At 47.6% G+C, this 13017-nt stretch overlaps 1 protein-coding gene across 1 annotated transcript in view; it reads right to left on the bottom strand.

The window, feature by feature from the left end:
• MARCHF4 (membrane associated ring-CH-type finger 4) overlaps positions 1–8639 on the bottom strand; it is a 103878-nt gene extending 95239 nt beyond the window's left edge. Inside the window, 2 exon segments of the mRNA XM_050899653.1 lie at positions 8152–8393; positions 8396–8639. Of these exon segments, the coding sequence (XP_050755610.1) occupies positions 8152–8393; positions 8396–8639 (486 nt within the window).
• Positions 8640–13017: the final 4378 nt, after the last annotated feature.

Genomic DNA, 13017 nt, shown 5'->3' with positions numbered 1-13017 from the left:
AACTTTAGACAGTGCATTTAAAGCAAAATATGGACCATTTGGTGAGAGTCCAGAGGATAACACCAAGGATGATTAGAGGTCTAGAAAACATGTCATAAGAGCAAAGGCAGAATTGGGATTGTTTGGCCTAGAGAAGAACAGGGAGTGTCATGGCTTCAGTTGTCACTTGAACTTGTAAAGTCCTCAGAGGATGAATTTTCGCTATATTTACATGCAACTACTGGATAATACCTTCAATTACTTACTGCTTGGAAAAAAGTAAACACTAAAAATAATCTGCTGTCCTCCTAATGGGCAGGGCAAGAAGAAATGGGCTGCAGCAGGAAAGACTGAGTCTTCAACCGTGATCACCCTTAAGAACTGGTTAGATCAGCCTCTGTCAGGATTTTGGATGGGTGGACTAATTGATCTCTTGACACCTGGGCATTGCCCAGTGCTTGAGCATGATCAGTGCATGGATTAAGTAACAGAAGCTAAACCCATATAGTACCAAAGGTTACAATGGTAGTGACAGGGAACGATTTCACAGAGGCTGCAGCTACGGAACTGTCTGTATCCAGTGAGGGCAAATACCTCCAAGTGCTCAATGCACTACAAACTTTAAAGGTGCTTCTTACATGGATCTCTTAGCTAATGACATGTACTTTTTGCATGGAAAAGGTGACCTCATGGCCTTACCTTAAATGTAAACACACTGTCAATCAAGCAACCCTTCGTAAACTTCTGCCACGAACGACGTGGCACAATGGGACACCACAAAGACAGTAGCAGTCTTTGGCCTCCCAAACTGGTGGAATATCAAGTTCATTTTCTTTCTCCTGTTCTGCAAAGTTGTTTTGTATGTGGACCTGCTGGTCTAAAATGTCTGTGACTCCACTCTAAAAAGTATGGCTGACAGTCCTATTCTCCAACCATAATGGAAGCTCCCTACAAAGTTCTTCTACAGAGGAGACAAAACTTTCTCAGAAATCCGTTCAAGATTGAACTACCCTGTCCTCCATGGAGTTTACACAGTCTTCCTGAAGCACAGCCTGGTTTCTCCAACAAACACAAGACACTAGATGCAGGAAAGAATAAAACAACATGTAAAACACATTTTTTCTTATTATTCTCCCATTCTGTACCATCCCTTCCCTCACTCCCACCCAGGGAAGCAGGTTAAACTCGTGTGACTGTTGTGAGTGATGCCACCAGTGTTCAAGCTGCAAACAGAGGGTGCTTGGATAAGATGGTACATAGGCCATAGGAGAACCTGTGCAGAGTGGAGCCAGATAGGATGGGTGGGACCAAGGTCTGATGTGTCAATTGACTTTGGCCAAGAAGAAGAAAAGGAAGAGGAGGTGAGAGAAAACCACCAAAGAATGTAAAGAAGAAGAAATTACATGACAGAAGAAAAGATGTGCGAGGATTTCAGGATCTGGGCCCTGTCACTGGAACCAGTCTGCACACTAACATTTTGCCTTATCTCATCACTTTCCACAGAGGGGCACGGGGACAGCCCATTTATTATCTACATAGGTTTCCAGGTCTTCCAGTTTTTTTTCCTCACCAGAAGAAAGTCATCAGTCATCACTCTCCACTGCCAACAATGTAATCTGTTCTACTGTAACCAGTGATAAATCAGAAAAGGATAAAATGTCAGTTGTGAAAAGATGGGGGAAGCTAAGAAAGTCTTCAGCATCAAGCAATTCATTTTAGGCAAGTAATCCTGCTTAACAAAGGAAAAGGAGAAAGATAAAAAGTTAACAACCTATTCTGTGAGTATTATTTGAGTCTGGTTTCCCATGGAAACCATATCATGTGGTTTTGGGTTTTTTTTGTCTAATGGGATCCATGTTTCTGTTAAAGCTTTTGCTCCAGCTGAAGCTCTGTCCTGCATGGACTTTACAGTGTGTAGCACAGCCAATGCTATAATCTCTTCTACAACAGGACGTTTCTAGGTTTCCTCTTCTTCATGCAGCTAGTTTTCATGAAACTTGCAGGAATTTAATGTCTTTCAGATCTCTGCTCTCTGCCAAATCTGGCTGAAATTGGCCAATAGGTTTAGAGGAGGGCTGATGAGCATAAACTCTAACAGCTAACACGATCACATGGCTTTATTCCTTTAGCAATCATCAATAAAAGGGATGCGGTGGCCACAGATATGGACCAATAACAATTATAGTCTATCTTGTTATGTTATTCCAGGCCTAGGAGTAATGAAAACATGTGCAGCAGACACATAGGACACACAGCATCACAGATTTTTGACACAACCATATTTCCAACTTCTGGACTGGGCCAACCTTGAATGGAAAAAGACCAATGTGAGCAAAAGGCTGCCACAGAGGAGGCCCTCGCTGGGAATGAATTTTTGCTTGAAAGACAACCTGAATGCAATTCAGTTTTGTACGAACAGAGCCCTTCCAGGAGCAAGTGTTGCCTTTGTGGAAATAACAGTGACTCTACAGATGCAAACAATGGAGCTACATGCTTTTGCATTGCTTGTTCTGTCACTAACTGACATCAGCCACTGTTAATCATGGCCTGAAATGTATATTTAAGAAACAGTGACACAAACACAGACAAGTTCCTTCATGAAGCCTTTTATACGGGGAAAAGTGAAAGAAAAGAAAAACTGCTCCTCAGGCTAGCTAGTGGCACTGAAATAAATGGGTCAGGCATCAGAGTTTCAGCAGGCACAAAAGGTGAAAACCCTGTCTCCTGGAGCAATTAAAAGTCAATGGGATTAGTGGCCTTCACTATAATTTATAGAAACCCTGCTGTGTGCACAACATTATTGAAATACAGGGGTCAAGTCCCTGCTACTGGATGCCTACCCTTTTGCTGTTGAAGTTAATGGGAACTTTGCCAATCAACTCTGTGGCAACAGAGTCTAAATCTAAAATAGATGACATCCTAGGCTCCATTCAGTTGATGGCTCAAGCAAAGCTTTTGCCGAAGCCAAAAATGTTCTGCCTGCACAGTATAGATTTGATCCTGGGACAGATGAAACAGTAGAGTTAGCTATGGAGGTGTTAAGATTCAACGATGGGAAGGCAGAGAGGTGGACTGAATGTCACAGGAAGAATCTTCCCTTCCTTTCTGTCATAAATTACAATATACAGACTGAAATCGAAAAGGCTGCATCCCGGCATCTCTTAGTCTTCAGTTTCAGCAGGACTGGCTGTTTTCCAATAAATTATTTTCCTTCTAACACCAAGTAAATGAATCCTGTGGGAACACACCTATGAAAAGGACATGGATGGGAAGGCTGCACTGTCATTACGTGATTCAACATGTTTGAAAACAGCGTCCTGATGGTCAAGATGGTTTGGACAGACCCCACCAAACACCAGCATCTCCCTTCCCGAGTTTCCCTGGCTTTGGACATGCTTGTGATGCTGGTCGCACAGTTGTTTCTTCTTCCACTCATTCATTATCACATTCGTGCCCTGAATTCTGCCACAGGCTACCTCTTTGTCTCACTCTAGAAAAGAGGTACCTGATTCTGCTCTATTTTATGACGTTGTAAATCAGAAATGAAGCATCCCAGAGACTTCCTCCACTCCCCTATGCTGCTGAGAGACCAATCTGTAGAGTGGCGATATTTCCTGGCTTAGTTCATGCCTCCTCTGCAGACACTACCAGGCGGGAAGCTAATGACAGCTTTTGCCTGTTTCTGTATTTGTAACAGGAATGGGGTTGAGATTCTGACTTGTTATTTCAAGCAACGCATGCTAATGACCAGCCATTCGATGGTACTAACCATTCACGGATCCTACATAGGGCCCCCACGAATGGTGTGTTCATCCAGATTGAGTAATTTAGGGCCACCTTAGCTCTAGAGAGGTCCTGAGCATGGCAGGTGCCTACATGCCGAAGACATTACATTACATGTGCGTGAAAGCCAGACGTGCACCTGGAGAGGCAGATCTCATCGGCCGTGCACAAGGGGCTGGTGAGCTGTGGGGCTGGAAACCAGCCCCAGGGCTCCGCTCCTCTTCAGTGTTACCCTGATCTCTAGATTGGCTTCAGACCTGAAGCATGAATTTTACTTTCAGAAGTGTTATCATTCATTGTGATGACTCTAGATATCCTTAATAACCATACGGCTTTACAATCCTTTATTGAACTTAGTCAACTTCTTTGTCCTGCTAATGTCCTGCAACAAGGAGCTCCACAGCCTAATGGCGTATCACATGGAAATGCATGTCCTAATATCCATTATAAGTTGTCTTCCCTTCCAATTTCCTTGAAGGTCTTCATGTTCTCATTTTACTGAGTTAGTGTCCCTAAAGTCTGGAGGAGACTTCAGTGGGAAGAATAGTCTATTTTCAAACATTTCTATTGAATACTGAGCTAAGTCCAAGCTAGCAGCCTGCAGGCAAAAGAGTCTACAGTCTGTTCTCTCTGATCCTCCTTAGCCAACCAATCCTATCTGCACTGACTTTTCAAATCTCCATCTTTACAGTATTTTTCCCCAGAACAGAGAAACAGAGAAACGCAGCCAGAAACTGACAGGTAAGAAAAGATGTACGCACGCTCTAACTGACAATCTAACAAGCAATCCTCGAGACACCCTGATTTCCAAATGATCTCAGTTTCATTTAAGAATGCTTTTCTATTTATTTTCAGCACAGCTAGCACCAACTCTTAGCTCCTAAATCCCACCGTACTGCTAACTCCTTGTGACATGGGCAAACAGTTTATCTGCTGATGTGAAAGGACTTTTCACCCATGTCTTTTCCTGCTACTGCCCATGACTTGCTTTCAACTTGGATCCATACCAAGCACTGTGAAACATTTGTGAGAACGGAGCTTGTCTTAGTTTCTTTCTCTTGCAGAACATTGTCAGAGATCCAGGAAAGCAGACAAAATTCTGCAAACACTAAGCATTAACCAAAACAGAAGAAAATACTCCAGCATCTTTTTTCCTCACTTTCTCCGCAGAGCTTTGCTGTTCAATCCAGGGTCTCAGAATTAGCTAACACAATGGTGCAGGACGCTCACTCAGTGAAACCTTTGAAAATGCCGAGCAAGCCCCCAACAGGCAATGCCATTACCAAGCTCAGAGTTCAGCCCATCAGCTTCCACGATGTTAAGCCCTCATTTTCAATAAAAGCAGTTGCCTCTTTCAACTGCCAGACCTGAGCAGAGCTTGCTCTTCATGCCCTCAAAACGGGAGCCCAGATGCTGTGATCACCTGGCCATCAGATCCACTCTTTCTCGTCTGCATCACTGGTTTCCCTCGAGTAACATGCAAGGATCAGAACAGTTTTACAATAATGAGCTTTACTCCTTCCTACGGTCCTCAGCACTTTTTTAAATGAAAGAATCAGCTTACCCATAAGAGCCACAAACAAACATGAGGAGCTTAAGATATAAGCAATTCAGTAGCCTGAAGTATCATGAGTGTTGGGCAATCATAAATTTAAAGTGAAAATCCCTACCGATTTCATTTTGCATTAGATATTAAATAAAACCTACTTGCAAAGCCAGATTAGTAAAAAACCTTTTTGGTTGTTGCATTTTTTTTTTTTAAATCAAAACAGGATTAAAACATCTTTTGGAGACTCACTGTCATTTTATCTGAGTAAATAAGCTTAGAGCGCCTAACAGTCAATTTATAATGAAGGCTTTTGTTCTTGGTACTGTGATGCAGCCCTGCAAATTTGCCCACAGCTGCAGCAGTTTCAGATGTTTTTGACAGGTAAATAAAACACTGTTTATATCTGTCATTGTTATTAATCTGCAGAGTAAAGAACTAGCAATTATATTTTGTTTCCAAGTAGATAAATTTTCTTTATGATCTTGGCAGAGGTGATATAGAATAATGTGCATCTACAACTTTTATAGTTGTGAGGGTCCAAAACATGAAGGGACTTTGCTCAGCTGTTGAGTTGGAAAATGAATGGGAAATAAAGGCTAAACCAGTAATAACCACCATAATAAAAAAGAAGAAGGAATTTGGGATTTAGCCCTGTTGGCGTTTTATTGACGTAAGGGCCAAATAAACCAAACTGCAGGTCTTGACATCAGCTGCACTGATTCAGCCCTCAGTTATTCTGAACTGTACTTCTAGGAAACTGTGTCAGGATCTGGCTGTGCTTTAAAATCCCACGATTTGGGCCTCCATAATAACTTGTGCTTCCCAGCTGCTGCAGGGCAAAGGGTTTCAGGTACTTCTCAAGCCATGCTAGTGAAGAAAAAATTATTTGCGGAATAAGGTACTGCTCAAGGATGAGTGGCAGAATCCAGCTGTAAATGTCTTATTATATTGGTCAGAAACTGTGAGAAGCAAAAAAGAGAAATCCTGGTGAAACTCTATTAGATGCCAGTCACGTCTGCTCAGCTTCTCACTCAGGTAGGCTGGCAGATGGTCAGCAAATAGTCTCACTTTTACAATGCAACCTACACAGGTTTTCAGTGTGAAAATTAGCATCCAATTATTTTCGAGCATTAATGTTCTCCAAGGAACTGAGTTACCTCTATTTTAATTCTGCTTAGGCTCTATTTGCTCAGACACGTAAGCCAATCTTGCAGGCACTACGTCTCATGTACACAGGCAGAATGGCAAGCCAGGGAAGAGTACTAGAAATGTGGAATAATGCAAATTCCCAGGGAGCGAGTTGCATGGCTTCCAACTTTTAGAAGAGACGGGGAGGAGACAGTGTAGTGAGGAAGGCATATAGCATCTCCAAAAAAGAATGATTTCCCCCACCCTCATCTAAAAGCCTATGGTAAAAAATGTGTCTCACAGCTATCAGTCAGCTGCATAAACCATTAGAGAAGGCGACAGTCCATTGAGCACCGAGCTCTGATCTATGAGACCCTTGGTACGACACATCCAGCAGGGCTGTGGGTATTCAGATGAGTTGGTGGCAGGCCCTGCTTCTCCCAAAGAAGAATGGGAGCCCATTCCCCACCTCCCTTCCCCCATCACCACCATCCTCGGACCAACACAAGGGAAGGCACAATCACTGCATTACAGACGTGGGCAGCCTTGGGACAGGCAGGACATGTGCCAGAGTGTGGCCACTCTCAGATGAGCGCTGGCTTTCCTTAGCAAAGCACACAGGCCCATGAAGGGGAAAGAAGACCTGGGGCAAAACCTGTTTTGCTCAAGATTTCAACGTATCACCTTACGTGCCAGGATCTGTGCCTAAAATGGAAATGGGTATCAGCCAAGTCGAACCTCGCAACCCTTTCTCGTGCAAGGATCCCTTATTATCACAGCTCACAGGACTATCCTGAGTAATAAAGGTTATCTGCATATCCAGGCTTGATCCCACAAGCAGAGGTCTGCAGCCTTCCTTGCCGCCTGCAGCTGTGTCACGTTAGGTACAAATGTTGCTGTGTATAGCACTGTAAGGAAGTTGCCAGCCTGAAAATACGTGAACTGCTTTTAATTGTCATTAAATAGGAGAATAATGCCCTAGGGTGGCACCTTATGTTCTAGTGAGGTTGCATTTGTTTCATTCTCCTGTGTGGTGGAGGGAAACTTCGCTGGCCTAACCTCAGTCTGTACCAAGGAACATCTCAAGGCTGCAGCTTCAGCAGGTAGAATTCTAACCAGTGGTTTTCCTCCTCCAGCTAGTGCATCTGGGAGCATGGGGGCAGTGGCAAACCTGCAGAGCTCCTACTAGCCATCCCCTGGGAACAACTGATGAGGTGGGGCTGCCTCCTGCCACGTGTTTATACAGACTGAAGTTGTATTTTTAAAAGCAAACAGCACATTAAACATGTCCTTTGCATCACTTCTGGGATCATTGCAACTGGGTACCCACAAGGCGACAAAAAGTCCCCCTCACCGAGATGCGCTCTGCTCCATGAAGGAGTCTGCGAGTCCCTGCCATGGCACAGTTGCATGGCTCTGAGGCCGGGCATGGGCACCCGGGGCAAGGCTGCCAGGCAGCAGAGAGGGACGGAGCAGGCCTCCACCCCACATTTCCCTGGGAAACACTGCCGAGGCGCAAAATCCTGGAGCCCAGGGCCTGGGCAGAGGGCAGAGCCCCTCTGGGTTTGGGGTCCTGTTCCGGGCAACGGGGAGACCCCTGTGAGCGGCAGGCCCAGCAGGCTGGAGCACCGCTGCCATCGGGCAAGCTGGGCTCCCGCCGCGGCCCGTCGTGGTCCCCCCGCCCCAGCGCCCACCGCCCTCCGCGGGCTCACCTGCTCGGGCCCCTGGAAGCAGATCCTGCAGAGCGGGGTGCGGATGCCGCTGTCGACGCTGCTGCCCAGCGAGTAGCGGTCCTCGGTCTTGCCCTTGCCGAAGTCATCCGAGGAGGTGCTGCTGGGCAGGGAGGCGGGCGGCTCCCCGGCGGGGCTGCCCCACTCCTCGGCGGCCGGGCTGCCCGCTCCGCCGCCGCCGCCGCCGCCCGCTGCCGCCGCCGCCGCCCGCCAGCCGGGCCCGCGCCCCCGGGCGGTGCGGCCCCCGCCGGGCCGCCCGCCGCCGCCTCTGCGCCGCCGGGCATGGGGAGCGGCGGCGGCGGGGAAGGCGGCGGCGGCGCGGGGGGTCTCCGCAGCAGGAAGACCTTCAGGTCATTGAAGAGCATGCGGCAGCGGCACTTGAGGAGGCCTTGGTTTCGCAACATCTGTCTCGGACGGAGGAGCCCGCAGCAGCAGTAGCAGAAAATGACCGCGCCGGGTGGTATTAACATGTGCCTTTCCTTGGCAGGCGGGGACGGGGTGGGAAAGAAAAGGGCAGGAGCCGGGCGCCCCGCGGCCGGGGGGGCTCCGCTGCGGCCTCAGTGCCTGGGGGGGGGGGGGGGGGGGGGGGGGGGGGCTGCGCTGGCCGGCGGGGAAAGGACAAAAGCAGAGCCGGAGGGCGAGGGGGTGAGATCCCCGGCAGCCCGCTGAAATCCGGCGAGGACGACAATTAAAAAAAAAAAAACCAACCACGAAAACCCCCCGACTCTGCGTTCCTGGGGGATTCTTAACCCCCCTCCACAAGTTTGTTTAGAAATCAGCGGGAGGAGGAAATAAATCTCCCACGCCCGAGGGTCCGGGGGCGCGGGCGGCGGGCTCGGGAGAAAGCCCCTGATCGGCTCTCGCAACTCCTAAGCCTGTAAAAAAGAAGGGTCCACGTCTCCGGTGGGTGTGGGGAGGAGGGAGAATATGGTTCTCTCGACAGTATTTGGCATCTCAAGTAATTTTCCTTTTTCTTCTATTTTTTTAATAATTTTTTTTTTCAATTAAAAAATAAAACCCGATCACACGAGACCCGGTGTGCACCCAGACAAAATAGCAGCCGGTCTGGCTATCAAAATGCAAAATTTGTAGCTGTTGTTATTATCAAAATTGCCTCTTTGACAAAAAAGACCTTCACATTGTTTGTGGGAAAACACCCTACGTTTCCAACACTGTACTCCCAGGTGGCTTCAGATTTTACCGTTGCCTTTAAAAGATTTCATTGTAAATATTAAAAGTCCTGAAAGAAATAATTAGCATTCAGTGAGCTTAATCCCAGATGTACTGAGATAAATATATTTTTATATATATAATATATATATATAATATATATTATATATTTTATATATATTTATATATTCTGACCTTCTCTATTCCAGCAGCTGTCTGGACCACACCAAAAAAATCAGAGCAAAATTGGTGAGGGAAGGCGGCTGTATTATTCCCTAAGCTGTTACCATCCTGGACCAAAAAAACCCGTCGAAATCGGATCTATTCTTCGCATGTAATTGACCGGGGAAACGTGGATCTTACATGGTCACGTTTCCTTTCCTCCTTTCACAAAACAGGAACGTCATCAAACGCATTGGCAGCTTGTACAGACCATTGTGGATGGCGAGGCGGCCAGGGCTCTATCAGCAATTGCAGGGACCTCCTTTTGATGCATTGGACGAGGCTCCTTCTTTCTCTCCACCACCGTCCCCACCTTCATTTTCCTCCCCTTCTGTCCTCCTCCTCCTCTGACTGTTGTTCTCTCTCACAGGCATTGACATTCAACCATCGCAAGTCTGTCGCACCCTCGCTGGCAGGAAAAAAAAGGAAATCGGAGCAGATAATTCTCTTCTTCCTCCTAAAAGGCTCGGATGGAGCACAATGCGCCAGACACACTGGGCAGCATGGCTTATTTTTCGTGTGGCTCCTACCGCTTTGGCAACATCGAGCTGGTGTGTGCGTGTGTGCCTTTCTCCCTCAGCAGCAGCCTCCTCTCCGCTCTCCCATCCGGCTTGCCGTGATGATGTTGCTGTTGCTATCTCCCTTGGATGCAATGGGGAAGGCAGATTGTTTGCAGTGCAAGCGGGGATTTGCAGGAAGGGAGGGGTGTAACGTGGCCGCGCTCTCCTCCCTCCCCCGGCTTAAAAAAAAAAAAAAAAAAAAAGGGCAAAAAAAAAAAAAAGAAGCAAAAAGGCGGGGTGAGGGGGGGAGGAGAATCAAAGGGAGAAACGGGGCCCTCCCCAAGCTTTGATGCCCCGGGCTGCCGGCTGCCTGCAAGAGCCCACGCCGGGGAGGAAGGGAGGAGGGGCGGGGGAAGGGGCTGGGCGGCCGCTGCGGCTTCAGCACCACGAGCCGCGGACAGCTCCGCCGGCGCGGGCGGGGCGCGGCCGCTCCGCGCTGCTCCGCGCTGCTCCGCGCCGCCGGGCCCCTCGCTCCCCGCCGCCGGGCAGGCCCGGGGCGCCCCGCAGCCGGCCCTGCCGAGGGCGGGCGCCGCAGGACGGCGGCCCGGCCGCCTCAGAGGAGCCGGAAGGCAGCCAGGCTCCGCAGCCTGCTGAACGCGACACCGCTGCGCTCCGGCGTGTTTTCAGGCTGGTTTTCAGCTCCCACCGGCCGCTGCGCGGACCTACGAAATAAGGAAACTTTCAGGGGCAGGTGGCAGCGATCGAGTGTTTGGTGATTGCTCGGGCAATGGTGCCTGCTTTACAGGTTCCCCGCAGGAAGCCGAAATGCCACTAACAAACTTTTCCCTAGCAGATTAATTAGTTGCAGAGGATTTCATGGTTTAATAGCTATGATAATCAATATTTTTTCATTTGACTCCAGCAGCGTTTGCTCGCTGATAGATTTGTTTTGTCTCAGTAGCATATATTTCAGTAGAAATATGGGTTCCTTGTAGCCCAATGAAGGGTAAATATGCCTGAACACTATTGCTTAATTAGAGATTTGCTGAAAGTAACCAATGGCAGCCAAAGCTGATAGTTTTTACTCTCTTCAGCCTATTTGAAAATTTTAAGTAGCAGCTGCTGGAGTCCATTAGCTTTTCTCTGCAAACATCAGCAGAGGTGGCTTTCTCCACATTGTTCTGCTATGCGTGTCCATGCAGCCCCATCCAGCCTCCAAATACAAGGGGGAAGTTAGCTCTCCACTGGGACTTTGTCTTTGCCATCCCAGTTGGAACAGCTGACAAACGCACTGGGTTTGATGTGGACCAAAAGTATTAATGATACAGATGATCTGAAGGCTTCTAGTCTATGCAGTTCAGCTAATCTCAGTGCAATGTCTCAGCTCAGGGACCAGTGAACACCTGCCAGATGGGACGCACCTTATGATGACATAGAGCTGGGCCTGGGTCCAACATCATGTCAACACCATTGAAATTTCAGGCTCCTTAATTTGGTTTCTCCATAGGGTTTCCTCAAACTCCTGCTTCAGTAGGATATAGCATGCACCAATGCCCAGGCTGGGTTCTCTAGCCACTCTTGTGCATGAGGTCTTCATTGGCTGTGACCCAGGAGTTACAGCTGATAGACAAGCTAATGTCACTCAAAAGTTGTGCTGGGCCCTAGACAATGATTTGAAATTGTCTCCCTTAGAATAAGACGTGACATGCATAAACCACTGTGCCATGATCAGCAGAGGAATCTCTGTTGTTACCTAATTAAAAAGGGAGCAAAACTGATTATTCGCTACAGGAAAATGAAACCAGCACATGCAATTAATTTCCAGCAAATAAATTACACATCAGGATGCTCTAAAGCTAAAACATTCATCACTGCAGCCTGCCATTTCTGAGAAAAGCTGGGCAGATTTGCCAGTGTGGCTCTCTACAACATATTTAAGGCTTCTCAGAATTTCACGTGTCTAATGGGGTCATTAGAGAAATAATAATGGAAAGAGCATTTTAGGGACTTCCTGAGCATGAGACAGGCTGGCTAGAGGCTGAGTCTCTGTGCCCATGCTCCAGGATGGCTTTCCACCCCCCCCCCCCCCGCTTTTTATTGCCCTCATCTTCTTGTCTTGATGTCGCCAACATTTTTAGAATGGTTCCATCAATAACAGAATTGGAGAAAAATATATTGTTGTCATCCTTTGCTTGTGTAAAGCATCTTTCATCCTTCCCTCCTGCCCATGCCTGGTTTTACAGAAAGGATATGCTCAGAGTAGAGGAGATCTTTGTATTATACTCTGGGTTTTAATGTATGGGCTGTGTGCCCAGAGAGTTGAATGGCTGATAAATGTGACAAAATAAATAAAACAAATAATAAATCGGAGGTGCTCCATATGCTTCCCAGAGGTGAGTGGTTACTATTATTCCTCTTTTGGTAAATGGGACAGCGGCCAATGTTTTCACACTTGGATGCCGCATTCAGGTCCCTTGGTATGGAGCAAGGTGCCTTGCTTAAAATGCTCGCACTGGAAAGCGCTGGCCCAAGACACATTGGTGAGATCCCAGTGAGAGCAGGGGGCTGTCAGGAGGCCAAGGCAGCCTTCCTAACTTTGCTCCACAGGAAGCAACGTGCAGCAAACGATAGGCAACACCTTCTCCTTTTGCAGAAGGGCCTGTCTCTGGGAGTTTTGATGCTGTGTCTCTTGAGCCCACTAATAGTCATGAGGTTAACATAGGGAGGAAACATACGGGAGGCAGCAGCTCTGGCACACGCTACCCCTGCCCTCCTCAGGTACAGAAAGAGGAAGAAAAAAACATGGATCCATCAGCTGAGAGGGGAGAACTGGTTCCTCTTGATTGGTTACATCTGAGCTACTGACTGGGAAATCACAAGGAGAGATGCCCAGGCATCTCAGCACAGACCTGCATGCCTGTTTGTTATAGATCCTGCGTCAGGATGGATTTAAGTG

This window comes from Gymnogyps californianus, chromosome 7, assembly GCF_018139145.2.
Source record: "Gymnogyps californianus isolate 813 chromosome 7, ASM1813914v2, whole genome shotgun sequence".
Classification (NCBI taxonomy): Eukaryota; Metazoa; Chordata; class Aves; order Accipitriformes; family Cathartidae; genus Gymnogyps; species Gymnogyps californianus.
The sequence above is the reverse complement of the archived record's forward strand: the minus strand, read 5'-3'. Positions and strand labels throughout refer to the sequence as shown.